Raw genomic sequence first — 27,902 nt, forward strand, 5'->3', positions numbered from 1 at the left:
GTCCCGCATGGGAGATTGGTTAAAAAGGTAAGAGCCCATAGGATCCAGGACAATTTGGCAAATTGGATTCAAAATTGGCTTAGTGGCAGGAGGCAGAGGGTGATGGTCGAGGGTTGTTTTTAATGAATGGATGCTTGTCACCAGGGATCGGTGCTGGGAACCTTACTGTTTGTAGTGTACATTAATGATTGTACCTCCTATATTCACGTATAAATCAGTAAGTTCGCAGATGACATGAAAATTGGTGGTCATAAATAGTGTGGAGGAAAGCCTTAGATTACAGGACAATATCGATGGGCTGGTAAGATGGGCGGAGCTGTGGCAAATGAAGTTTATCCTGAGAAGTGTGAGGTGATGCACTTTGGGAGGACTAACAAAGCAATGGAATATACAATAGATGGTAGGACCCTAGGGAGTACAGAGGGTCAGGAGGGACCTTGGGGTGCTTGTCCATAGATCACTGAAGGCAGCAGCACAGGTAGATATGGTGGTTAGGAAGGCATACGGGATACTTGTATTCTATGCCTCGGCTAATGAAGACAAGAGCAGGGAGGTTATGATGGAGCTGTATAAAACGCTAGTTAGGCCACAGGTGGAGTACTGTGTACAGTTCTGGTAACCACACTATAGGAAGGATGTGATTGCACTGGACAGGGTGCAGAGGAGATTCACCAGGATAATAAAAGCAAAATACTGCGGATGCTGGAAAACTGAAACAAGAAATGCTGGAACCACTCAGCAGGTCTGGCAGCATCTGTGGAAAGAGAAGCAGAGTTAACGTTTCGGGTCAGTGACCCTTCATCGGAACTTCATCGGAGTTCCAATGAAGGGTCACTGGCCCGAAACGTTAACTCTGCTTCTCTTTCCACAGATGCTGCCAGACCTGCTGAGTGGTTCCAGCATTTCTTGTTTTTATTTCAGATTCACCAGGATGTTGCCTGGGCTGGAGCATTTCAGTTATGAAGAGGGACTAGATAGGCTGCGGTTGTTATACTTGGAGCGGAGAAGGTTGAGTGGGGACTTGATTGAGGTATACAAAATTATGAGGGGAATTGATATCCCTAAGGGCATCCCTTAGCTGAGGGGTCAAAGATTTAAGCTAAAGGGCAGGAGGTTTGGAGGGGAGTTGAGGAAAATATTTTCCACCCAGAGGGTGGTTGGAATCTGGAACACGCTGCCTGATGGGGTGGTAGAAGTAGGAACACTCACAACATTTAAGAAGTATTTAGATGAGCACTTGAAATGCCGTAGCATACAAGGCTATGGGCCATGTGTGGGAAAATGGGATTAGTTTGGACGGGTGCTTGATGGCCTGCGCAGGTGCGTTGGGCTGAAGAGCCTGTTTCTGTGCTGTAAAACTCTAATAGACATGTTTTAAAAGTTTTTAAATATTGTCATGAAGACTCCCAGCTGCCAAGAATGAGGCATATTAATTTCATCATATGAACATTAATTTTAAACTGTTGCTGGAGTGAAGAAATGACTTGTTTAAAGAGATCACCAGACATTTGGCTAGGGGACATTTGCATACTAAGAGACAGTGCTTGGAGAGACAAAGCAATTACTCCCTGGTCCAATTAACCCAAATGGATTTTGATCACCAGACATTGAAGGTGTAAGCAAGCTCGCATTCCAGTGTCTACTTAGATGGAGAATCTACAAACACAGGAGTGGTTAACCCAGCAGTTCACATGACTAAGCTGCTGGCCCAGGGTTATTTTTGAACGAGACACAGGACAGTTTTGAAGACAGACTGCAGATTGCAACTGAAACTGGAACAAGACAGCCTCTCTCCTGGCTGGCTCTCTCTCACTTTCTCACAAACCTCAAGACCCAGTGAAGTCACTTAAACCTCAAGAGAGAAAAGACTCCGACATTGAAACAAGTTAAAGCATGCACTGGGCCCCAACGAATGGCAAGACTTAATGGCAACCAAAGACTCCACATCGAACTCAAAGGACTATAATTACAACCCAGCTATTGCTTCAAACTTTTCCCCTTTATTCTTTCTACTTTTTCTGTCTCTATCTGCGTAGGTGTTTATCGCATATGCATGCTAGCATGGTCGCGTTGCATATTCGTAGTCGTTAACCAGATTAGAGTTTAAGGTTAATAAACTTCCATCTTTCTTGTTTAAATCTAAGAAAACCTGCCTGACTGATATCTTTCACCACACCATTAACATATCGTTTGCCTTTGCTCCATGACCTTCTGGTCAGTTATTCTCTGTGACCTTGTCCAGAAGCTGGCCGAGCGCGTCTACTCTGAGGCACAGTGTGGCTTTCGTGCAGAGAGATCAACCGTTGACATGCTGTTCTCCCTTCGTCAGATACAGGAGAAATGCCGTGAACAACAGATGCCCCTCTACATTGCTTTCATTGATCTCACCAAAGCCTTTGACCTCGTCAGCAGACGTGGTCTCTTCAGACTACTAGAAAAGATTGGATGCCCACCAAAGCTACTAAGTATCATCACCTCATTCCATGACAATATGAAAGGCACAATTCAACATGGTGGCTCCTCATCAGACCCCTTTCCTATCCTGAGTGGCGTGAAACAGGGCTGTGTTCTCGCACCCACACTTTTTGGGATTTTCTTCTCCCTGCTGCTTTCTCATGCGTTCAAGTCCTCTGAAGAAGGAATTTTCCTCTACACAAGATCAGGGGGCAGGTTGTTCAACCTTGCCCATCTAAGAGCGAAGTCCAAAGTACAGAAAGTCCTCATCAGGGAACTCCTCTTTGCTGACGATCTCACACTGAAGAGTGCCTGCAGAGTCTCATCGACAGGTTTGCGGCTGCCTGCAATGAATTTGGCCTAACCATCAGCCTCAAGAAAACGAACATCATGGGGCAGGACGTCAGAAATGCTCCATCCATCAATATTGGCGACCACACTCTGGAAGTGGTTCAAGAGTTCACCTACCTAGGCTCAATTATCACCAGTAACCTGTCTCTAGATGCAGAAATCAAAAAGCGCATGGGAAAGGCTTCCACTGCTATGTCCAGACTGGCCAAGAGAGTGTGGGAAAATGGCGCACTGACACAGAACACAAAAGTCCGAGTGTATCAAGCCTGTGTCCTCAGTACCTTGCTCTATGGCAGCGAGGCCTGGACAACGTATGTCAGCCAAGAGCGACGTCTCAATTCATTCCATCTTCGCTGCCTGCAGAGAATACTTGGCATCAGGTGGCAGGACCGTATCTCCAACACAGAAGTCCTCGAGGCGGCCAACATCCCCAGCTTATACACACTACTGAGTCAGCGGCACTTGAGATGGCTTGGCCATGTGAGCCGCATGGAAGATGGCAGGATCCCCAAAGACACATTGTACAGCGAGTTCGCCACTGGTATCAGACCCACCGGCCGTCCATGTCTCTGCTTTGAAGACGTCTGCAAATGCGACATGAAATCCTGTGACATTGATCACAAGTCGTGGGAGTCAGTTGCCAGCGATCGCCAGAGCTGGCGGGCAGCCATAAAGACGGGGCTAAAGTGTGGCGAGTCAAAGAGACTTAGTATTTGGCAGGAAAAAAGACAGAGGTGCAAGGGGAGAGCCAACTGTGCAACAGCCCTGACAAACAAATTTCTCTGCAGCACCTGTGGAAGAGCCTGTCACTCTAGAATTGGCCTTTATAGCCACTCCAGGCGCTGCTCCACAAACCACTGACCACCTCCAGGCGCTTATCCATTGTCTCTCGAGATAAGGAGGTCAAAGAGATGTCCTATCTACACCTCTTTTGTTATCTCTTGCCCCACCCCCACTTTATTTGCTTAAAATCTTTCACATTTCTAATATCTGCCAGTTCTGAAGAAGGGTCACTGACCTGAAACGTTAACTCTGCTTCTCTCTCCACAGATGCTGCCAGACCTGCTGAGTATTTCCAGCATTTCTTGTTTTTATTACTGTCTGATTGATTTTTTTTGCCTTACAATTGGAAAGCAGTGAACAAGAAATCACTGAGGTGGGGGAGCTAAAACACAGTGTTTTTAAAAATTAAACGCTGTTATGGTTAAACCAAGCAAAGGCTGAGAGGCAACCCCTAGATCCCTTTCTCACCTGGTCATAACAATATCTTTTTTCAATTTAAGAAGCTGACTATTGTATACCAATGTAATGAGCAAATATTTTTATAGTTCTTTTAAAGTCATCTTCAGTTATTTAAAATCACGTTATTCACAGGTGGTGGACCAAACATGCCTTTTTTTGTGATAAACCCATTTTTTAGCTGTAATAATAAAGCTGCAGCAGGTCACCACTCTTAGGCTCAGCAAGAAATATCTTTTAACGCAATATATTTTAAAAAAATTATTGCCCAATGCTGCTGATTTTATGTTCAATGATATGCAGATGATTTTCAGCGGAAACTTAAGAAAAGGAAAACACTTCTCAAATCTAGCACAATTTGTGCCTGGATCACTCAATGCAGCTGATTGTGGAAACTCTTGCCATGCATGTTTTACCACAGGTTGTGATGGAGGCAGAGACTGTAACATCATTTAAATGACAATTAGAGAAATACTCAAAGAGGAAGAATCTAAAAACGTACTGGGGAATGAGATTGGAAGCAATAGGTAGGACTTCTGTTTCCCTTTCTGCAAACCTATGGGTTTGCATACATATTGATATTCAAAACAGGAAAAATGTTGATCTCTAATGTTAAAGTGACCACACTAAAGAGGGGGATTCGAAAGCTGGTCAGGATTTGGCAGTATTAGGCAATGGGGGAGACAATTGGGCAGGTAGTGGGGTGGATATGAATAGAAAATTGGGTGCAGTGCACTGGCTAGAAGTCTACCTATTTCCAAATCAGTTCCAGTTTTCTGGTGGCACATCTGCCAAGCCCTAGAAGCATCCCCACACCCCCAAAATATGGGAAGGTTCATACAAATAAGGAAATAACAGAAGAGTAACATAGGTTACTTTCTCTGTTAGTATTGCTTTAGCACCACTGAACCGGAGGAACACCAGAACAGAAAGAAGAGGCATTCGGGAAGCATGACACATCAGATACCTTCACTGTTTAATGCAGGGAGTTGACTCAATGCAGGGACCCATCAAAGAAGACTGTTCTGCCAATTTCTGACAGTAAATCGCTGGCAGTTCTTGGAACCAACAATATTTGTCCGTGGGTTATTGCTGTCTGACCCTTTAAGCTGCAGCAGTATTGATTTCCACCCCTCCCCCAAGAGTAAGTTTCTAAATTCAGATGGGAATGCTTCCAAAAGCCCTTCAGAAATTTAAATCAGACTGTTTCTGGAAACCTTTTCGGGGAGAGTAGCTGGTCACTTGGGCAGGTAGAAGTCTCAACTCTGCTGCATTTAGGCTGGAGCTGCAATTGCCCTAGTTAGGGAGGTGAAAATCAGTCAGTCATAGATCCTCATTGCTATGCAGTGTTTATGTATGGACAGTGAGTGAGAACAGGATCAGGAGCGGCTGGGATGCCCACTGTTACAAAACACCATCCCATTCAAGATCAAGGCATACACTTGGGTGAAATGTCAGTATTCAGATGATGTCTGGACCCTGGAACCATACCACAACCATGGTATTATCACTTTTGAAGAGGGCAACAGAAAAGTGGTAGGAGAAGAAAATGAAGACAAAAGCATCTATGTTACATTAATGTCTTGAGCTACATCTAACCCTGTGCTTTCATTTACACATCATACATGAAAATCCCATTGGCATCTTTGGCATTGTTACATTTGAGCTGACGATTGAAATGAGCTAAGAGGCTCAGTGCATTTGTTGTTAGAGAGAGAACATTCTTTATCAAACACAATGAAAGGTTAGATAACCTCTGATAATGAAATAGACTACTTACAGCTCTCCAACTGCATTATACAGGTTTGAACATCCATCGGGAAATTTTTTAGATCCATTGGACATGAGAGAACTAAAGTCAATCTGAAAGATTAGATCAGTAATATTGGACAGCATTATTTCTTATGTGCAGTGATTTCACAGAATGAAACAATTTCAGCAAGCAAACCAGCTTTAAATATAGTAGAAATTTAAGCCTGATCTGTGTCTAATATTAGCATACTGCCACTTAATGCAGTTACGTGGCATTCCCCTTCTATCACACAAAGTAATATCTCAGCCAGAGTTGGCCAACTATAGTAATTCATTGATGTACAGAGTGCTTGTTCTGCTCATTTCAATAATATAATCAAGTATAACGAAATTCATGAGTAATTTGGGTAAAAGCTACATAACTGGATGACGTGCAACTGTCACTCGTTATGTTAGTGATTTGTCTTCAATAAGTTGTGATCATGTTGATTTCGACTGCATAGGCAAATTTCTTCTTAATATTCAAACATTATGAAGACTTATTGAGATTATACAGCATTGAAGAGATCAGAACCTCAACAGAAAACTTAGTGCATGATAATATTCAGCAGAAATAATACCCATCAAAACCCAAATAAATCCTGAATTTGAACCATTTGTGCTGTACCTCCTAGAGAAGCAAACCACAGCACTAATGGCAATCACGGGAGCAATGCATAGTTCTGAGCATCTTGCAGCGCCAGGCACGACTTTACTTGTGTACGTCTCCACAACTCCAGTAACTCCTTAGCACGGTGGAACATTGAACAGTAGGCTAATGCGGGTACCAGGTTTATGGCCATCCCATTATGAGAGAAAAGGGTAGATTTCGCAAGGCTGCATTGGTTTTTCCAGTGCAATTCACCCAAACTCAGCCAAATCAACGCAAAAGAACGAGGAATTCCAAGTGCAAGTGACAAATCAAGTCTCTGCAATCTTTAATGCTACTTTAAAAACATTGTGCTGGAAACCAGTTCCACACTAAACAGGACCACAGGCTGAATTAATTGCCATGGTGAGTGCCCATTTGCGGGCCTTCAGGAGGTTCTTAAAATTAATTTTTTTTTAGGCACAAGGACACTAATAACATATTAAAATCCTTTAAATATTAAAAAAGATTAGATATACTAAGAAGGTGACTGCAGCACACCAAATGAAACTACTAAATGATTCTTTAAAGCTTTTTAAAGTCATTTTTAGTGATTCAAAATCAGGTTACTTACAGGTGATAGCCTAGACAGTCTTATTAAAAATGCTGATTTTGTGATATTACATTTGCAGCTGTATTAATAAAACTGCACCAGGTTACAACTCTTAAGTACAACAAGGAATATTTTTAATGCAAAAAAAAAAATTATTCTAAAGCATTTCCCAATTGCACTGGTTCGGTGAAGATTTTACGTTTGTGATTATGCAAATGAGTTTGAGCAGAAACTTGAACCATGAAAGCAATTTGGAAAATGGGTGCAATTTTGAGTGCAGTTTGAACCTGGATTGCCAGTTGCACCCAAACCGGAAACACTATCCTCAAGATGTTTTATATATCCCTTAGGAAGAGGGGAGGGCAAAGAAACCAATGTATATAGCTTATCCATCCCATCCTGGAAGACTCCTGAAGTGTCCCAACAAAACTGTACTTCAAAAGGCCTCAAAAATGTTGAGAATGATTCTCTGTTTGGTGCAACTCTGGGCAAAATGTGTTCTAAAATCATCTGGTTTGTTGTTAGAATTAGGTTTATCCCCTAACTGTTCTATTTTGTCTTTTTACAAGAGGCCAGGTGGACAGCCTGTTCCCAAGCTGCTGCCAATATTACTCGTATCCAGCTGCCAAGTACCACCAACCAGGGCCTGCCAAAGCATGACTCTCCACTCCAAAATTCCCCTGCCCATCAAGAGCTGCTGCTATCTCTGCTCAGCAGTTCCTCAATTGGCATGGTTCAAATTGAAAGCCCAGCAGAGCAGAACTTGAGCTTGTGCACTTGGCCATTCTGCTGTGGCTCTTGAGCATAAGTGCCCTGATGATCAGCACCATCATGCCAACCCTCAAAGTCTTATGGATGGGATAATTCACCAGCAGGAGGGTGCGCATGGCTCAGGAAGAGGATGTACAGATCACAAAAGATCCCCAAACACACCATTGTTCAAAAGACCAGAACACAGGGGAACGTAGGAACAGAAGTGAAACATTCAGCCCCTCAAGCCTGTACTGAAATTCAATTTGTTCATGGCTGATCTATATATTTACTCACCTCGGTTTCATATGCTTTAACACCCTTGCATAAGATATTAATCTAACAGAGTATGCATGATCACACTTATAATACTTACTAGAACTTATAGATATCGTTAACACAGTTGTATCACATGTAAGAAATTCTCTACTTTGAAATGGAAAGGAATAACCTGTGGGGGCAAGCTGATAGTAGCTTAATCTCATTCCTGAGCATGTCTGAGTGGGGTGGGGGAGTGGATGTGGTTAATCAATGATTTGCTTGGTGTAGGACTTAATCACAAAGTCTCTTTTCTCCCTTGCATTACAAAAGGATCTGCCCTTGGTTCTGTGGGATATAACAAAATCCACGCTCCAGGGTTAGTAAAACTCTGATAATCCAAGTATCAATATGGCTTCCCCTCTGCCCATCCCTTAAAAATAAATCATAAGTGCAGTGTAATATCTTAGCCTGTTGAACTTGTGATCTCGAAGTAGAAAGCTGAATTTTGTAACCTGTTAGTCACATTTGAATGTGCTTGGATAAGCTTCCAAGGTTGTCAGATAACTATCAGATAGACGGGCTGCATATCAGCAAGATGTGCAAGGCAGGAGGCTAATACGAACCAGCTTGAAACACTTGTGCTGTATCTCATGGAGATCACAACAACCATACTAATGGTAATCATGAAGAAATGTGCAGCTTGGACCATGCTGCACTCCCAGCTACGGCTTAAGTACCTCCTCTCACTGCCTCGTGCCTCTCACTGTGAATTGCTTCCTGTTATGAAGTATCTTCAGCTGCTGAGTGCCTTCTGCTGCTATGGGCATCCTGCTGCTGAATTCCTCCTATCCTGATTGGTGTTGATAGTCAGCTATATGGTCTTGATTAACTTTTAAGTTTTGCCATGTTACCTACAAGTTTTCTGTTATTTTCTGGGATTTGGGAATTGCCTGCCTTCACCTGTTGGAAGATCTATTGTGCAATAGGGGAGTCATCATGCTTTCTCCATTTAATTAATTAAAAAAAAAATTACAACAGCATTTAATTTTATATAGTGCCTTCAGCACCATGAAAACACTGGTAACATTGCATGGACAGGGGAGCTCTCAGTGTTATCAGCTTGACCAATTAAAATAATCTCTCCAAGTCAGAAGAAAAAAGGACAACACAATCAATAACAAGCAGCTCCAACAGGCATGTCATGGGTAATGGCAGTTAGCATCCATCTGCATTCTGGATGGAATACAAGGGAAAGTCTGGATGGAGAGCAGAATTGGAGCAGGGTGTGGAGGGAGAGACAGGGGGCGCAGGATCTGCAGGGAGAGGAGGCGGAGGGTCTAGACGGAAGGGGGAACGGAGGGTCTGGACAGAGAGGGGGTGCAGGGGAACTGGACGGAGAGGGGGGGAGGGGGGAAATCTGGACGGCGGGGGGGGGGAAACTGGACGGAGAGGGGGGGAGGGGGGGAGGGGGGGAATCTGGACGGAGAGGGGGGAATATGGACGGAGAGGGGGGAGGGGGGAATATGCACGGAGAGGGGGGAGGGGGGGAATCTGGACGGAGAGGGGGGGAATCTGGACGGAGAGGGGGGGAATCTGGACGGAGAGGGGGGGAGAATCTGGACGGAGAGGGGGGGGAATCTGGACGGAGAGGGGGGGGAATCTGGACGGAGAGGGGGGGGAATCTGGACGGAGAGGGGGGGGAATCTGGACGGAGAGGGGGGGGAATCTGGACGGAGAGGGGGGGGAATCTGGACGGAGAGGGGGGGGAATCTGGACGGAGAGGGGGGGGAATCTGGACGGAGAGGGGGGGGAATCTGGACGGAGAGGGGGGGGAATCTGGACGGAGAGGGGGGGGAATCTGGACGGAGAGGGGGGGGAATCTGGACGGAGAGGGGGGGGAATCTGGACGGAGAGGGGGGGGAATCTGGACGGAGAGGGGGGGGAATCTGGACGGAGAGGGGGGGGAATCTGGACGGAGAGGGGGGGGAATCTGGACGGAGAGGGGGGGGAATCTGGACGGAGAGGGGGGGAATCTGGACGGAGAGGGGGGGAATATGGACGGAGAGGGGGGGAATATGGACGGAGAGGGGGGGAATATGGACGGAGAGGGGGGGAATCTGGACGGAGAGGGGGGGAATCTGGACGGAGAGGGGGGGAATCTGGACGGAGAGGGGGGGAATCTGGACGGAGAGGGGGGGAATCTGGACGGAGAGGGGGGGAATCTGGACGGAGAGGGGGGGAATCTGGACGGAGAGGGGGGGAATCTGGACGGAGAGGGGTAGGGGGGTGGAATCTGGACGGAGAGGGGGGAATCTGGACGGAGAGGGGGGAATCTGGACGGAGAGGGGGAGGGGGAATCTGGACGGAGAGGGGGAGGGGGAATCTGGACGGAGAGGGGGAGGGGGAATCTGGACGGAGAGGGGGAGGGGGAATCTGGACGGAGAGGGGGAAGGGGAATCTGGACGGAGAGGGGGAAGGGGAATCTGGACGGAGAGGGGGAAGGGGAATCTGGACGGAGAGGGGGAAGGGGAATCTGGACGGAGAGGGGGAAGGGGAATCTGGACGGAGAGGGGGAAGGGGAATCTGGACGGAGAGCAGGAACTGAAAGATAGTAGCTGCTTTTTAAGTAAATGCATGCACAGCTGAAGTACATTTCTTTACCTGCATTGTGTGCAAGGTATTTTCCAATAGAATTGTTGCAAGTGGTTAAAAAAGTTTTACCAGCGACAACACTGATCTCGATCGTGTCCCTTCCATTTTTCAAAGTTCTGTTCAATAAAGACATTGAAATTTTGAGCCTTCCTTTATGATGTTGCTCCTAAAGTCCTGGGATCAACCAATTGTATCAATATTAACCCTAAGTATGGGGCCCCAAAAGTGGGCATAATATTCTACCTGATCAAATCAATAATGGAAGCATTAAAGTTAAAAAAATTGCATCTATAATAAAATGTCGGCAATATGCTCGAATATAGCTCATTGCTCACTGTGTATTTCCAGCGATTTCAAAAATCAGACCCAAATACTTTTCCCCTTTTAGTTTTGTTCATGGACTTCTACTCATTGGGTATACATACTTCAAGCTTCATGTTTTGTCTTCTTATCTGTCTAACCAGAAATTGGTTTGCAACAATGGTTTGCCGACTTTTTTCCTGTGGACGTTCCCCATCCTCCCTGCAAATATCAATACATTCTCAGGAACCACCACCCCCCACCCCAACCCCTGCCCTATTCAAATATTGCAAATAAACAAAGTAAAACAATGCAGTCAGCATTTTTTCTCTGTGTATTCAGTCGCAGAAACTAGCCAAGCAATCCAATAAACTATTTTTAAAAATTGGAAATTTCATGACTGGCAGATGTCTGAAAAACTGAGGGACCCTCTGGCATCCTCTTGCAGACCCCTTAGAGTGTGGAGACCCCAGTTTGAAAACCAATGGCCTACAGAAATATTCACCTGTCATTCACTTACTTTGTGCAACTGCTTAATTTGTCATGATCCTTTTTAAGTGCAGTTATTGTCCTTTACACTAGTAACTGCAATGATGTAGGAGTATGTGAATTCAGTGTTTTAATTAAGGACAATTGGTAAGAACCAGACTGGAGAAGTAGGCCAGCCTGAAAGATGAGTTTGTAAGCACAGATTCCACCGTTGAATGCGTCAGTTTGCTTTCAATCATAATAAAATTGTGTTGTAATTGGTTCATTCGGAGCCCTAACAACATATTGCACGAGAACAATGTAATCGTGCTGCCACATAGCTTGAAGCTGTACCCATTCAGAATAGTGTAAATGTCTGCAAATCCAGAGTAGACCCTTACAGACATTCACTCTGCCACTTGGAGAGAAATTGGTCAAGAATTCACATGAAGACTAGATTTAGAAGGCAAACAAATAATATGCGACACACATTGAAGCTATGGTACTAATGCTATTCACTTATATCATTCAATGGCTTGAGGTGCCTACCTTATTGAATATAGGACAACCCCATTTTTAAAAATTCTCAATAATTTGTTCTCCGTTGTCACCTCATGGAAGTTGGCTCCTTTCTCATTTGCAAAGAACAAATCTGGCTTCCAGATTGAATCCAACATTGACGGGTCCAAGTCTAGAGAACTGTCTGGGTACTCACTGTACGCCAGTCTAGGGTCATTCCACTGCTGACGCAGGAATATGTTTAGACGGTAATCCTGCAGGGAATAAACAGACAAGATTAAAACCTTGGTTTCTTTGGAAGTGAAACCTTACATGCCTATAAAAATACCAAGTTAGGCTGCTTGACTCTGAATTGGAAGGTTGTGTGTTGAAGTCCTACTCTTGGGGACGGATCTTGTGATCAGCCGACATTGGGTTCTGTGGCCAGCAGGGGCCGGAGAATCGGAGCGGCAGTGGCCACCATGGAACCCGATGCCGGGATTGCCGGACCCGATCTTCCTGGGGGCAGGGAAGCCCCTTGGCGGCACCTCCGCCGCTCTGCGACGGGACCCTGGTTTAAATATTTAAAATATCTCTCTGCATAAATTCCAATGTCAATGCTGCAATCTTCCCATCCGTCCCCGATCCTGAGCTCGACGTGTGGCACTCACACGCCTTCACTCTCCCGTCCACAAGAAGCTGGTGCCACCGAGGAGGGGAAGGGGTCAACTCTGCATTGTGTGTATAGATGGGGAGGGGGGGAGGGATCAACTCTGCATTCTGAGTATGGATGGGGGGGGGGGGGGGGGAGGGAGGGGTCAACTCTGCATTGTGTATAGATGGGGGGACACTGGGGCAACTCTGCATTTTGTTTGCAGGGTTGGCAGCCTTTTAAAAATGGCGCCAGCACCTGCTCCCACATCAGCCGTTGCTGCCCCACCACGTGATTGGGGGGGCAACCGCCGTCAGTATGTTATTGGCCACCCGCCACAGAATTGAGGCAGCGCAGTGGCGTGGCCGCTATTTTCTGCACCTGCTGCCACTCCATGTGGCTGGACAAGATGATCCGGCCCTGACCTTGGCAGACATTCCAGTGCACAGTTCGATATTGTCAAAGATGCTATCATGTAGTGAAGATGATAAATTGAGGTCCCATCCATCTGCTTGTTTAAATAAGTATTAAAGATAGCACAGCATTGTTCAAAGACAAATACATTAACTGGCCATTCACCTTCGTTTTGGTGTCAGCAGGATCTTGGTTGCATGCTATGGTTGTTACGCTTGCCTATATAGCACAGTGCCCTTTAAAGTGCGTGGGAAGTGCTTTGGGATGTTATTGAGAAAAGTTGGCAAAGACTTTCTCATTGGAGGGCACCTCTGCCCACCCTGAAACCTAGGAGATTTGCCGGCTTTGAGACCATTTGTATATTGAGAACAAGCAGCCCAGACTCCAGCTAGGAGTACTACCAGACTGGAGGCATTTGACTAGCTCTGGTCTCAGGGGAGGAAGGCGTTAGCCAGTAAGATGACTGAACTTTTTTTCAAAGAAGTTTTTCTTCCTGCCACTGGTGCCTGTGCACGATTGCACCTCAAGAGCGCTTGTACAGGCCCCTTTACTGTTAAACATGAGGATACCTCCATTAACCATTGAATTCTGGATGTCTATCCATCCAAACAGGGTAGATGACAGGTGACATGACATTTGCAAGCACCCACCCACTTATGAGAAGTTGCATTTTATGCTCCCATGGCTGCCTTCTGGAAAAGGTACGTTCTAAGAAGGAGTGCTGCACTGTCAGAGGTGCCATCCTTTGGGATGAGACATTAAACTGAGGCCCCGCCTACCCTGTCAGGTGGGCATAAAAGATCAAATGTCCCTATTTTGAAGAGCAGGGGATTTCCCCCAGTTCCTGGACCATTGTTTATCCAAAAATATTCTAGATATGAAGCACATCAATGTTATACTTTCAACTTCCTTTAATTGACACTCAAATACGAGTTCTTACATTAAACTACCAAAAATATAGATTTTCTTCTGGCTTCAAATGAAGGTGCGGCTGGAAATGTGCAGTTAATTGTAGATTGAAAAAGAAATTATACTCATGATGTGGGTGTCACTGGCAAGACTGACATTTATTGGTCAAGTCTAGTTGCCCTGAGAAAGATCTGGTGAGCCTTCTCCTTGAACCACTGCACACACCATCATGTAACTGCCCATTTACACTGTCCTATGTCTCTGAAAAACTGAGCATTCCCCAGAAACATGACAGAGAGCTATCGGTGGAGGGGAGTGGAGGGGAGGGTGGTGGGGGGCAAGGGGGGGATGCGGGAGAATGCCATATAATGTAAAGCTCATTCTGGGGAAGCCTAGAATGCAGAGGAACTGAATTTTCATTTCAGCCCTCTTCAGTCTTTGAATGTGGCTACTCAGACAACTATAGATACCACTTTCGGTGAGATCAGCATTTTGAACATTAAATATATGATTAATAAATTTGTATAGCATTCCTTCCCATGTATCTAAACAGAGACACACCCCCACGTATCGCTCAGGCAAGTCCTGTTCACAAAAACAGGACAAATCCAATCCGGCCAATTTCCACTCCATCACTCTCCATCTTCAAATTGATGGAAGATGTCATTGACAGTCCTTTCAAGCAGCACTTACAATAACCAGCTTACTGACTCTCAGTTTGGTTTCCACCAGGGCCACTCGTCTCTGGACTTCATTACAGCCCGAGTCCAAACATGGACAAAAAAGCTGAATTCAAGAGGAGAGATGAGAGTGACTGCTCCAATATCAAGGTAGCATTTGAATGAGTGTGGCATCAAGGAGCCCCAGCCAAACCTAAGTCAATGGAAATCAGGGAAAACTCTTCACTGGTTGGAAGGTGGTTATGGTTGTTGGAGGCCAAACATCTCAACCCCAGGACATCACTGCAAGAGTTCCTCAGGGTAGTGCCTTAGGCCCAACCGTCTTCATTAATAATCTTCCTTCCATCAAGGAAAGACAAGGTCTGAAGTGGGGATGCTGCTGATGATCGTACAGTGCACCATACGCGACATCTCAGATATTGAAGACGTCCGTGTCCACATGCAGTAAGCCCTGGACAATATTCAAGCTTGGGCTGGTAAGTGACAAGTAACATTTGTGTCACAGAAGTTCCAGGCAATAACCACCTCCAAGAGAGAATCTAACTAGCTCCCCTTGACATTCAATGGCATTACTATCGCTGAATTCCCCATCAACATCCTGGGGCTTATCATTGAACAGAAACTGAACTGCAGAAGCCATATAAATACTGCGGCCACAGAGACTGGGAATCCTGCGGTGAGTAACACACCTTCTGACTCCATGAAGCCTGTCCACCATTTACAAGACACAAGTCAGGAATGTGATGGAATATTCTCCACTTGCCTGGATGACTGCAGCTCCAACAACACTCAAGAAGCTCAACATCATCCAGGACAAAGCAGCCCGCTTGATCAGCTCCCCATCCAACACTTTAAAACATTCATTCCCTCTGCCACCACGGCAAAGTAGCACCAGTGTGTACCACCTACAAGATGCACTGCAACAACTCAGCACATCTCCTTCAACAGCACCTTGCAAACACGTGACCTCTATCACCTAGAAAGACAAGGACAGCAGATCCATGGGGACGCCACCACCTGCAAGTTCCCTGTAGCGTTGTAGAGTTTTGAAATTGCAATTGCACTGTACATTGTGCACTCAAGAGGCTGCTGTAGAACACGCATGCTAGCAAAGGGAAAGTGAAACTAAAAGGGAATAAAGAAGGAGCCTTTATGTTCAGCAGCCTACAGTCCTTGACTCTGTCTTTGCCTCATACCTTTTCATAAACTCAGCTAAACCTCACTCCAGTCCCGACAGCATCACAATGGCAACAAGGTAAAAAGGATGGTTAAAAAAAACACATTATCGCTTTCAGATATGAAAATTTTGGAAGGTTTTTGTCTACTTTTACAGACAGTGTTTTAAGTTGGAGACTGTGTTCGAGTGACACACAGGAAGCTTGTACAGTGTATACACACACACTGATCTCTCCAAAATAACCATCCAATCAAAAAATATATAACACTGGATCATTACAGAGAGGTTTCCTCTGAAAGGAGTGAGACCCTGGATCCTTTATCACTGCATTGCTGATCAGAATGGCATTGTCTAGGCCCAACTTACCACCTTTTGATGTGCATTCAGACCCATCGGGCTGGATTTTAAAGCCCCTCCACCGTCGGGAACGTTGGCAGGGGTGGGCAATGAAGATCACTGTGGCGGAGGCCTGCCACCGACCCCAATGGCAGCAGGCCTCATGCCAATCCCAGTGGTCGCAGTGAGGCCTCATGGCGGCTGCCCCGCCGCTCAGCTACAGGACCCCAATTTCAGTATGTAAACTAATTTACATACCTCATTTAATGAGGGTCCCATCGCCTCCTTAATCATTGCACTGATCTTCAGTCGGGCGACTGACAATGCTGTGCCTTCGAATCCCTATACAGGGAAACGTGGCGCGACACCTGTGGGGAAGGGGAAGAGGATTTTTCCCTGTGCGGGATGGGGGAAGTGGGGTTAAAACACTGCAGATTGGGCGGGGGTGGTGATGGGAAGGGGCAAAGTTGCTGAACGTTGGGAAGTTGGGGCGGGTGGGGAGAGCGGGAAAGGTCAAATTGTAAATATCTGTATTCCGGGAGGGAAAAGGGCAGGAATGTTGAGATTTACCATTGTTGGTGGGGGGGGGGGGGGGGGGGGGCTGCAGTGGGAGTTTGCATGGTATGTTTATTTTATTTAGTTTTAGGAAACATAAATTTACTTGTCCCTTTAAATTTTAAATGTGCATTGAGGGCTGAAAGCCCTTTAAAAATGGTGCCAGCACCTGCACATTGGTGCCGTATGCCATGGTCTGCAACGGCTCACCGCTCCCTCCACGTCATTATGGGAGGCGGGCGCCACGGCCATGCAAATGAGCTGCTGCGTTTGAAATCGTGGCAGCTCCATGATGTGGTGCCCGTGTGCGCGGACCGTATTTTATTTTTTACGGACTCTTAAAATGCAGCCCATCATCTGTGTCCCCAACTTAGCAAAGTTGCTGTGACATTTCGAAGGTGTGATGGCAGGTTTCACAATCACAGACAACACAAGGAAAAAGCCATCCTTCTACACTATGGGGGTGAAGAAATAGAACATATCTTTGAGACACTTACGCCTGAGCAAAATGACTAAGACTCAGCAAAAAAAATGCACTGATTACCTACTTTGCAACCAAGAAAAACATTTACGCAACCATCGTCTTCTGATACACTAAGCAAGAAGCAAAGAAGACAATTAACCAATATTGCACACGATTGAGGCAACAGGCAACCAAATGTGACCCCAGTGATGTTGAATATGTTGAACAGGAAATCAAAACACAAATAACCGAAGGTTGTCTCTCTTGTCAATTATGCCAAAAAGCATTCGAGAAAGACAGAAAGCTGTCAGAGCTGTTGGAGTTAGCAAGATCACTATCTCTTTAGAGTCCAGAGCAACTGAAGTTGAGGCTGATAATGGTAACTTTCATACTCCAAATTCAACTCTTGTGAATACTATTCTTCACTCATGTGCCAGGAAACCACTTGCAAAGCAACAACAGCTTCCATAAACAGAGTCATGATTTTTCCAAAGAATGTTTCCACATGGCACTGCTTACCCACACCAGATTGAGTGTCCTGCTACTTGTATAGAGTACAAGGTCTGTGGAAAACCCAATCACTTCACTCATGTTTTTGTCGCTCATCAGCAAAATCAACTATTAAGACCAATACCAACAGAAGGGTGCCATGGATGCATACCACAGCAAAAAGGCGAGAGAGTGTAGCCAAAGTAGAGGCAGATAACCATGAAATTACCTCTGAGCTCTTTCTCAGGCACAGCAAACAGCCACGTGTGACAGTGACCATTGGCTGCTCGGATGTAGATGCTCTCACAGACACAAGAGCATCTGTCAATGTCATGGAAGACAAAACATTCAACAAACTTCAGGATTTCCCCATTTTCTGCAAACTAGGGAATACAAAAATTTTCCCTTACAACTGTGACAAATTGCTGAAAATTCTTGGAACTTTTGAAATGCCAGTCTCATTCAAAGGCACTAGAATGAAAACACTATTCTATGACATATCAGGAGAATGTGACATGCTTATCAGTTTACACACAGCAACAGATCTGCACATGAAAGGAGTCGCATACACGACTCCTTCACAAAACAAAAAAATTCTCAAACTGAAGCTGATCACTTCAATAGTATTAGAAAGCTGCAAGGTGTTACATGCAAACCGCATGCAGACCTAATGTGCCTGCAGTTGCGCATTTAGGGCTATGAATACCATTTCATGTCAGGAAACAGACAAAGAACTTCAACACCTACTTGACCTTGACATTATTGGGAAAGTTGGGGATGAGCCTACCCATTGGGTCGCACCCATACAAGTCATCAAGAAACCCAAGAGTGAGAACCAGATTAGAATCTGCATTGATATGCAATCGCCAAACCAAGCCAGTGGTTAGCACCGCAGCCTCACAGCTCCAGGAACCCGGGTTCGATTCCGGGTACTGCCTGTGTGGAGTTTGCAAGTTCTCCCTGTGTCTGCGTGGGTTTTCTCCGGGTGCTCCGGTTTCCTCCCACAAGCCAAAAGACTTGCAGGTTGATAGGTAAATTGGCCATTATAAATTGTCACTAGTATAGGTAGGTGGTAGGGAAATATAGGGACAGGTGGGGATGTTTGGTAGGAATATGGGATTAGTGTAGGATTAGTATAAATGGGTGGTTGATGTTCGGCACAGACTCGGTGGGCCGAAGGGCCTGTTTCAGTGCTGTATCTCTAATCTAAAAAAAACAACGAGAAATACACTTGAGATTGATAATCGATGACATCATAGAGAAAGTGAATAGTGCTAAACACTTCGCTAAATTTGACCTCAATGCAGGCTACCATCAAATCAAGCTTGCAGAAGAATTGAGCTTTCTTACCATATTCTCGATTCACATCAGTCTCTTTCGAAACAAGAGGCTAAACTCTGGAGTCAACTGAGCAGCTGAGGTATTTCAGCACTTGATTCAATCTGCACTTCAAGGATTTGAAGGCACACTGAACATTAGTGATGACATTCTCATCTATGGCCGCACTGAAAGTGAACTCGAGACACACCTACAATGTGTCATAGAATGTAACCTCACCTTAAACAAAGACAAGTGCTTGTTTAATGAAAGCAGAATGGAATTCTTCAGTCATGCGTTCAGCAATGAAGGAGTATCACCAAATCCATGGAAAGTTGAAGCCATTGCAAATGCTGCAGATCCTACAAACATGCAAAAAGTCTGGAGTCTGCTAGGACTCGTCACGTACTGATGTTGTTTCATTCCTTACCTCGATATACTATTTGCTCCTCTACGCGATCCGACAAAAGAGACCATCAGTTGGGAATGGATTAAATCACACAAACAGGTGGCATACCAGATCAAACAACTATTGTCAGCAAACTGCACAAATGCCTATGTTGACCCTTAGAAAACCACCCAGCTAGTTGTGGATGCAAGCTCGGTTGCCTTAGGTGTAGTTCTCATGCAGAAAGACAAGGCAGGTAACGCATCAATCATTGCAATGGCAAGCAGATCATTAATGCCTGTAGAGCAATGTTATTCTTAAACAGAGAGAGAGAAACACACACTCAATCACATGGGGTATCTTACATAGTCATCTTTACCCATATAGAAGCGAGTTTAAAATAATAACTGATTATAGACCATATTTCGTCTTTATGTTGTTTCTGGTTCCCAGATTTAGGAAAGAATCGTTCTTTAAAACTTGGAAAAGGCTGGAGTCAGTCTGTTTATTACAGCACTGTGCTTTGTACTGTGGGACCTGGTTGAACTGGTTCTTGTATTACATATAACAACTAGCGCCTAGCGAAGTAGTTTCTAACACTCCACATAGCAAACCACCCACTCAAATGGAACATTGGATACTCAAAAGCCTGGCAAGCTCAACCCAATGGACTATCTTTCATGACATTCATTGCCAACAGTTGGTCCTACTAATCATGAGGAAAAGGTTGCCAAACAATATCTTAGCTATGTAAGCATAAATCCGGTGCCAAAGTCATTAAAAACTTGCTGACATCGAAGCAGCAACAAAACAAGATGAGGCTTTGCAATTATGTTTGAAGGCTATTGAATCACAAGACTGGAAAGGCATGATCGAGACAGTGTCTACAAACGAAATCATTAACACATTACACGGTCTTCACAATGTTCGAAATGAGCTAACCATTAAAACCACACATGATCTCGTGTTATGCAGCAACTGCATTGTCATTCCACTCATTGAGGGAATGTGTTGTCAATATAGCCCATGAAGGACACCAGGGAATAGTCAAAACCAAACAACTCCTTAGGGGAAAGGTATGGTTCCCAGGAATTGACTGCAAGATCGAGCACAAAATCAATCAGCGTTTGCCATGTCAAGTAACCACGATGTCAAATCTTCAAGATCCTCTCAAGATGTCTGAACTACCTCCAGGACCACGAACTGAAGTTAGCGTTGACTTAACAGATTTGCCCCCAGGTGAACGCCTGCTTGTTGTCACTGGCGACTACAGCAGATTTCCAATCATGGAACTAGTTACGTCAACTTCAATGAAGGCAGTCATTCCAAAGCTTGAGCAGATCATCGCTTTGTTTGGAATGTCTCAAACGGTAAGAAGCGACAATGGATCCGCATTCAACAACAATGAATTCAGTAAATTCGTGAACTACCTAGGGTTCACCTCATTGAAAGAAATCACACCCCGTTGCCCAAGAGCTAATGGTGAAGTCAAAAGATGTAAGCAAACCTTGAAAAAAAGTGATACGTACAGCTACAGCTGAGAACAAGTCATGGAAGCAAGAGCTATATCACTTTCTTTGTAACTAAAGAGCGACAGTCACCTCACTCGACTACTGGGAAACCTCCAGCTACACTCATCATTGCACATTCTATGTGCACAAATCTTCCTGAGCTAATAATCAACATTCACATGAACGCGATCGACAACAGAAGGATCGAATGAAGGTACATGCAGAGCAAAACCTAGAGCTATGCTGTTTAAGCCAGGAGATAAAGCACTTGTGAAACGCGATGACACAAACAACTCCTTATGACACCAACAATTTATTGTGACCAACACAAAAGGATCAATGATCACTGCTAAGAGCGGTTCACAAATCATCACTAGAAACAAAGCACTGAAAACACCACTTGTAAGCAAGGAATCCGATTCCAACATCAACACTTCAGATGAAAAACATGGGCTGAATTTTACCAGCCCCTCGATGCCATGGGTCATGGCGGGGGGGCCGGTAAAATTCTGTGGGGAGAGGCCCACCTCGACTTGTGACGTCAAGAAGGACCCGCCGCATATCATTGGCGGCAGGGGGATCTCGGTGCAGCCCACCACAACCTGGCAGTGGGCCCTTCATTTGAATATTCAAATTAACAATAAAGACATGTAAATTAACTTACCTGCAGGCATCGGCTTTCCCACGCCGATTATACGGCCACTGTTTGTCCTATGCGTGCCTTCGGAACTCCGTATGAGCACTGACACGCCATAGCATACAAGGCTACGGGCCAAGTGCTGGAAAATGGGATTAGAATAGGTAGGTGCTTGATGGCCGGCACAGACATGATGGGCCGAAGGTCCTGTTTATATGCTGTATGACTCTATGTCTCTATAACTGCGTGGGGAGGGGGGGGGGGATAAAATTTTCAGGGCGGGAGGTGTGGGGGAGCAGGGAAAACAATTTTTATTGGATGTGGGATGGTGGGAAGGGGCTGAAGGGCAAAAGTTAGAAGTTTGGGAGGAAAGGCTGGCTATCCAACCCGGAGGGACCAGACGATGTGTCGGGTTCGCATCAGGTCGGGTTGCACGTCCAGGTCCGGTATTCGGGCTCGGGTAGGGTTGGACACACTCTATCACAACTTCAGGTAAGTGGCTCCACTGTTAATGTAATTTTTGGACTAGAAAGGTGGTTTTGTTACAGTTATTTTAAGCTTATGCAGATCAGCAACAAAGTGAAAACGGAAGGTAGGTTAACTGATAGTTGCGTCGGGTTGGGTTGGGCGCGGTAAAAAATAGAAGGACTCGGGTCGGGTGAGGCTCAGGGTCAGATGTGGTTCTGTCGGGCTCGGGTCAGATTTTGTTTGCAGACCCGAGCTGGCCTTTAGTTGGGAGGGAAAGTTTGGGTAAGGAAAAAGGCAAGTGTTGGTCATACTGGGTATTGAAATGACCAGTGGGGGGGGGTGGGGGGGGGGGGGGTTGAGAAAGGGCCTCCATATCTTCATTATCTGTAAATTAAAAATCCTGAACACTTTAATTTTAAAAATTAAAATTTCATCTAAGGGCTTAAAACCCTTTAAAAATTACGCTAATGCCTTTGTGGTGGCGCCGGATACCGTTGCCAGGGACGCGGCGTCCACCCTCTCTCTGATATCGGGGGTAGCTGCTCCGCCCCGTCTATTTAAATCAGTCCCCGTGCGTAATATCGCAGGGCCTGTGTGGCGGCCCTTCCATGTCGGAAGGCTGCCAAGTTCAAAGCGCTCCGTCGCGGATTGTGGCGCGTGATTAAAATCCAGCCCCATGAGTCAAATGAGACTACGTCTGATATCAGACGATATCAGACTCATGAGAGAAAATGCCCACCATTTTTAAGTGATTTTGTTACGAAGTGAACTATTTATGTTTAGTTTTATTATTTACTGTTTTGGAAACAAACCATTGAAACACGCTATGTCTCTCATTTACTAAGAAGAGGGATGTAGTATTGTTGTGTTTTGAAACTGCAATTGCATTGTGCACTGTGTACACTTGGAGCTGCTGAAGAACACATATTAACAAAGGGAAAGTGAGACTAAAAAATAAAGAAGAAGCCTTTATGTTCAGCAGCCTGCAGTCTTCAGAATCATAGAAGATTTACGACACAGAAAGAGGCTACTTGGCCCATCGTGTCTGCCAAAAAACAGGCCAACTAAGCCTAATTCCACTGTCCAGCATTTGGTCCGTAGCCCTACAGGTTATGGTACTTGAGGTGCATATTCAGACACCTTTTAAATCAGTTGAGTATTTCAGCCTCAACTACCCTTGCAGACAATGAGTTCCAGACCACCTTCTGGGTGAAAAAAAACTTTTCCTCATCTCGTCTCTAATCTTTCCACCAATCACTATAAATCTATGTCCTCTAGTCACTGACCTCTCTACAAAAGTAAATAAGCCCTTCCTATCCACTCTCTCCAGGCCCCTCACAATTTTGTAGATCTCAACCAAATTTATCCTCAACCTTCTCTCTTCCAAAAGAGCAACCGCAGCCTATTCAATCTTTCCTCATAGCTACATTTTGCCAGCCCTCGAAACATCCTCGTAAACCTCCTCTGCACCCTCTCAACAGCAATTACATCCTTTCTGTAGTGAAGTGACCAGAACTGCACACAATGCTCTCAAGTTGTGGCCTAACAAATGATTTATACAGTGCCAGCATAACCTCCCTGCTCTTCTATTCTATACCTTGGCTAATAAAGGAAAGGATTTTGTCATGCTAGGCCCCCAACTGCCAAGAATGAGGCACATTAATTTTGTCATGGACATTGATTTTAAACTGTTACTGGCGTGAAGAAAGCACTTGTCAGACAGATCAGCCGTGGCTGGAAAAGACATTTGCATATAAACAGATGGTGATTGGAAAGACAAAGGACCATTCCCTGACACATTCAACCCACAATGGATCTTGATCACCAGGTATTATGTGTAAGAGGAGCATTCCAGAGACTGCTCAGGTGATATAATCCAAGACATGGTCAGACCAGTTAGCCACATGACTAACCTGCTTGGCAACCTGGGTTTTTCTGAATTGTACAAACCGTTTGAACTGAGAAAGTCTGTTTGCGCCTGGACTGAGAAGATCTCTCCTGTCTGCTCCCATCTCTTTCTCACAAGCCTCTGAATCCACTGAAGACAAATGAACCCCAAGAGAGAAAAGTCTCCTACAGTGAATAAGGTTTAATAATACTGGACCTCAACGAAAAGCAAGATCTACCTAAAATCAAGGAATCTACAATTGAAGAACCATTATAAAAGGTCTTCAGATATTGCCTCAAACTTTTCCACTTTATTTCTTCTGCTGTTTTCTGTGTGTATCACATGTGCATGCAAGTGCGGGCATGTCATGTATTCATAGGCGTTAACTGAATTAGAGTTTAAGTTTAAGAAATTTCAACTTTTCTTCTTTCAACCGTAGAAAGACTGTTTGTGTTGGTTTCTTTGCCTTATAATTGGAAAGCGGGAACAAGGATTCACCAAGGGGGATCTAAAACACGGTGTGTTTAAAATTAAACCCTGTTACGGTAAGACCAGGTGAAGGCTGAAAGGGAACCCTAGACCTCTTTCTCACCTGGTCATAACAATTCCATATGCCTCTTAACCACCTTGTCGACCTGTCCTGCTACCTCCAGGTATCTGTGGACATTCACTCCAAGGTCCCTCACTTCTTCTACACCTCTCAGTATTCTCCTATTAGTTGTGTATTCCTTTGCATTGTTTGACCTCCCCAGATGCATCACCTCACACTTCTCTGAGTTGAATTCCATTTGTCACTTTTCTGCCCACCCGACATTGCCCATTGATATCTACCTGCAGTCTACACCTATCCTCCTCGCTATCAACCATATGGCCAATTTTTGTGTCATCTGAAAACTTCTTGATCATGCCCGCTACATTTACATCCAAATCGTTAATACGTAGCACAAAAAGTTGGGGACCTAGTACTGAGCCCTGCGGAAAGCCAGTGGAAACCGCCTTCCAGTCACAAAAACACCCGTCAACAATTACCCTCTGTTTCCTGCCACTGAGCCAATTTTGTATCCAGCTTGCTACATTTCCCTGGATCCCATGGGCTTTTATTTTTTTTAACCAGTCTGCCACATGGGACCTTGTCAAACGCCTTGCTAAATCCATGTAGACCACATCAACTGAACTACCCTCATCCATCCTCCTTGTTACTTCTTCAAAAAATTCAATCAAGTTAGTCAGACTCAGTATTCCCTTATCAAATCCATGTTGACTATACTTGATTAATCCGTGCCCTTCTAACTGATAGTTTATCCTGTCTCGGAATGAATTCCAATAAGTTGCCCACTACTGAGGTGAAATTGACTGGCATGTAATTATTCAGCCTATCCCTCGCACCCTTTTTAAACAAAGGTACAATGATAGCAGTCTTTCAATCCTCTGGCACCATGCCTGTATCCAGTGAGGACTGTAAAATAATGGTCAAATCATCTTCTATTTCCTCCCTGACTTCTTTTAATAGGCTGGGGTACATTTCATCTGGCCCTGGTTATTTATTCTCTTTGTCTCTCTGTCTTTGCCTCAAACCTTATACTAAACTCAGCTGATCCTCACTCCAGTCCTGAAGGCATCACATTCCCCTCCAAGCCGCAAACCATCCTCACTTGGAACTATATCGCTGTTCCTTCACTGTCGCTGGGTCAAATATTTGGAACTCCTTCCCCAACAGCATTGTTGGTGTACCTACACCAGATGGACAGCTTCAAGAAGACAGCTCACCACCACCATCTTCTCAGGGACAATTAGGAATGGGCAACAAATGCTGGTCTTGCCAGCAACATTCAAATCCCATGAAAGAATAAAAAAAAACTTATTTGCAGTGGGTTAACTTCTCCATGGAAACAGCACAGAATTCCACCAGCATGCATTTAGTATTCATGTGCTGATATCACAAATAGTAACATCCAGGCTCCAGAGATAGAAGGAATATGAATTCAATATTCCCAGAGCATTTCTCTTACTGCCCTATTTGAACTTTTTACCTATATGCTCAATGCAGAAGCAAAGGCTAAAAGTTCAACAGGCTATGACCTTATGAAACTAAGTGGAGAAAATACTCAACATCTTAATGTTGCTTGAAAAAAGATACTGACTATGTATAAATAATAATAAAGCAAGTCTTCATACATGGCTGCCTGATGCAAGGTTAGTGACAGAAGGAGCAATCTATCATACTTTGGCAATAAGGACACTGGAATTATACAATGTCCCAGTTCTTTACACAGTAACGGTTCATGGCAAATGCATTCCTAGTCAGTAAAAATTAAAAATAAGTGATGGAACACACAGCAAATCCTCAGGATCAGGATTTTGAGTAAAGACCTTTGTAGTTCTGAGTAAGGGTCAAACAGTTAATCTGTCTTTCCTCCTGTATTTCTAGCATTTGCAGTTTCTTTTTCTCTCAAGTGCATCTCTCATTTTGGCCACCAGTGTCATAACCCCCAAGATACTTTAGGTACTGAATTGTCTCCATTGTGGCCAAGATGGAGTCCAGAGCTGCAACATTGCAATATAGGTTTAGCCTGCCTTTATCGAAAGCCGCCATCTTGGTAAAGGAGCTGAACCGCACTCGGAACAGCTGCATGCTAATTAGGCTCAGCTGCATGCTAATTAGTCTCTATTAATTTTTTATAATTCTTTCATGGGATGTGGGTGCCGCTGGCAAGGCCAGAATTTGTTGCCCATCCCTAATTGACCTTGACAACTGAGTGGCTTGCTCGGTCATTTCAGAGGGCAGTTAAGAGTCAACCACTTTGCTGTGGGTCTGGAGTCACATGTTGGCGAGACCAGGTAAGGGCAGCAGGTTTCCTTCCCTCAAGGATATTAGTGAATCACATGGGCATTTACAACAATTGATGATGGTTTCATGGTATCATTACTGAGATTAGCTTTCAATGCCAGATTTTTATTAATTAATTGAATTTAAATGTCACCAGCTGCTGTGGTGAGATATGAGCCCATGTCTTAAGGACATTAGCCTGGGCCTCTGAATTACTAGTCCAGTGACATTATCATCACACCACCGTTGCCCCTCAAAGTGCCCACATGGGAGCAAATCAGTGATGCCAGCAAGATCGCTCGGAGGCAGGATCTTTTGAGGGAGTTGCTCTAATTTTGCTCCAATCCTGCCTTCAAACCTGATTCAGCAGGACCAGGAAAATTCAGCACAATGTTTTTGATGATGACTCACTTTTGACGGTTGGTCATTGACCTGAAACGTTAACTCGGTTTCTCTCTCCACAGATGCTGCCTGACCTGCTGAGTATTTTAGAATCTTGAATATTGAACACAGGAATCTGATTAGGCTCTGGGCATCTGAAAGATTAGCCATTATTGATGTTAAATTGACTGGTTTGAAATTACCTGGGTGATCCTTTATTTCCCCTCGATGAACCTTCTCCGATTGTACGCTTTCATTCCCCCTACTTAAGTCTTCTGGAAGAACTGAAGCAAAATGCTTTTACGACTCCAATTCCTTGATCATCTATCAGGAGATCCTCTCTCACATCTTTCATTGGCCGTCCCCTTTTTAAATTACTTTTTTAATGTTTGATATGCTTATAAGATCTTTTACTGTCCCTTGCCAGTCTTTCTTCACACACCCCCTATTATTCAACTTTTTTTCACACCCCTTCTTTACGTTCCATGTTCTCTGTGATTTCTTTTGTATTATTAGTCCTGGAGATGGCATGTACTTTTTCAATGAGGTCTCATTTTAAGTTTATATTCATTCAAGGAACATTAGCTTCTGCTGCTCCTAACATTTTTTTGTAGAATTCCATCTTTAAAGTTACTCAAGGTGGCATTGGCAAAGCTTTTGAACCAGAATTCAGATGTTGATCACTAAACTAGAGTTATTATAGATCTAAATTTGCATTTCTACCCTTCATAAGAACCCTTGAATTTGTATCATCTCCTTAGTGAAAGCATGCATGCTGCCATGTAGGATTCATAGGACAGAATTTTGAGTCTTGGGTCAGTGTGATTTCAGGGTCAAATGGATG

General features: G+C 44.6%; 1 protein-coding gene across 1 annotated transcript in view; it reads right to left on the bottom strand.

Moving 5' to 3' along the window:
• glra3 (glycine receptor, alpha 3) overlaps positions 1–27,902 on the bottom strand; it is a 257,751-nt gene that overhangs the window by 99,242 nt on the left and 130,607 nt on the right. The window contains exons 4-5 of the mRNA XM_068028776.1: positions 12,018–12,241; positions 5,825–5,907 (exon numbers count right to left, since the gene is read on the bottom strand). Of these exons, the coding sequence (XP_067884877.1) occupies positions 5,825–5,907; positions 12,018–12,241 (307 nt within the window). The remainder of the gene's footprint in view (positions 1–5,824; positions 5,908–12,017; positions 12,242–27,902) is intronic.

This window comes from Heterodontus francisci, chromosome 4, assembly GCF_036365525.1.
Source record: "Heterodontus francisci isolate sHetFra1 chromosome 4, sHetFra1.hap1, whole genome shotgun sequence".
In the NCBI taxonomy this organism is placed as follows: domain Eukaryota; kingdom Metazoa; phylum Chordata; class Chondrichthyes; order Heterodontiformes; family Heterodontidae; genus Heterodontus; species Heterodontus francisci.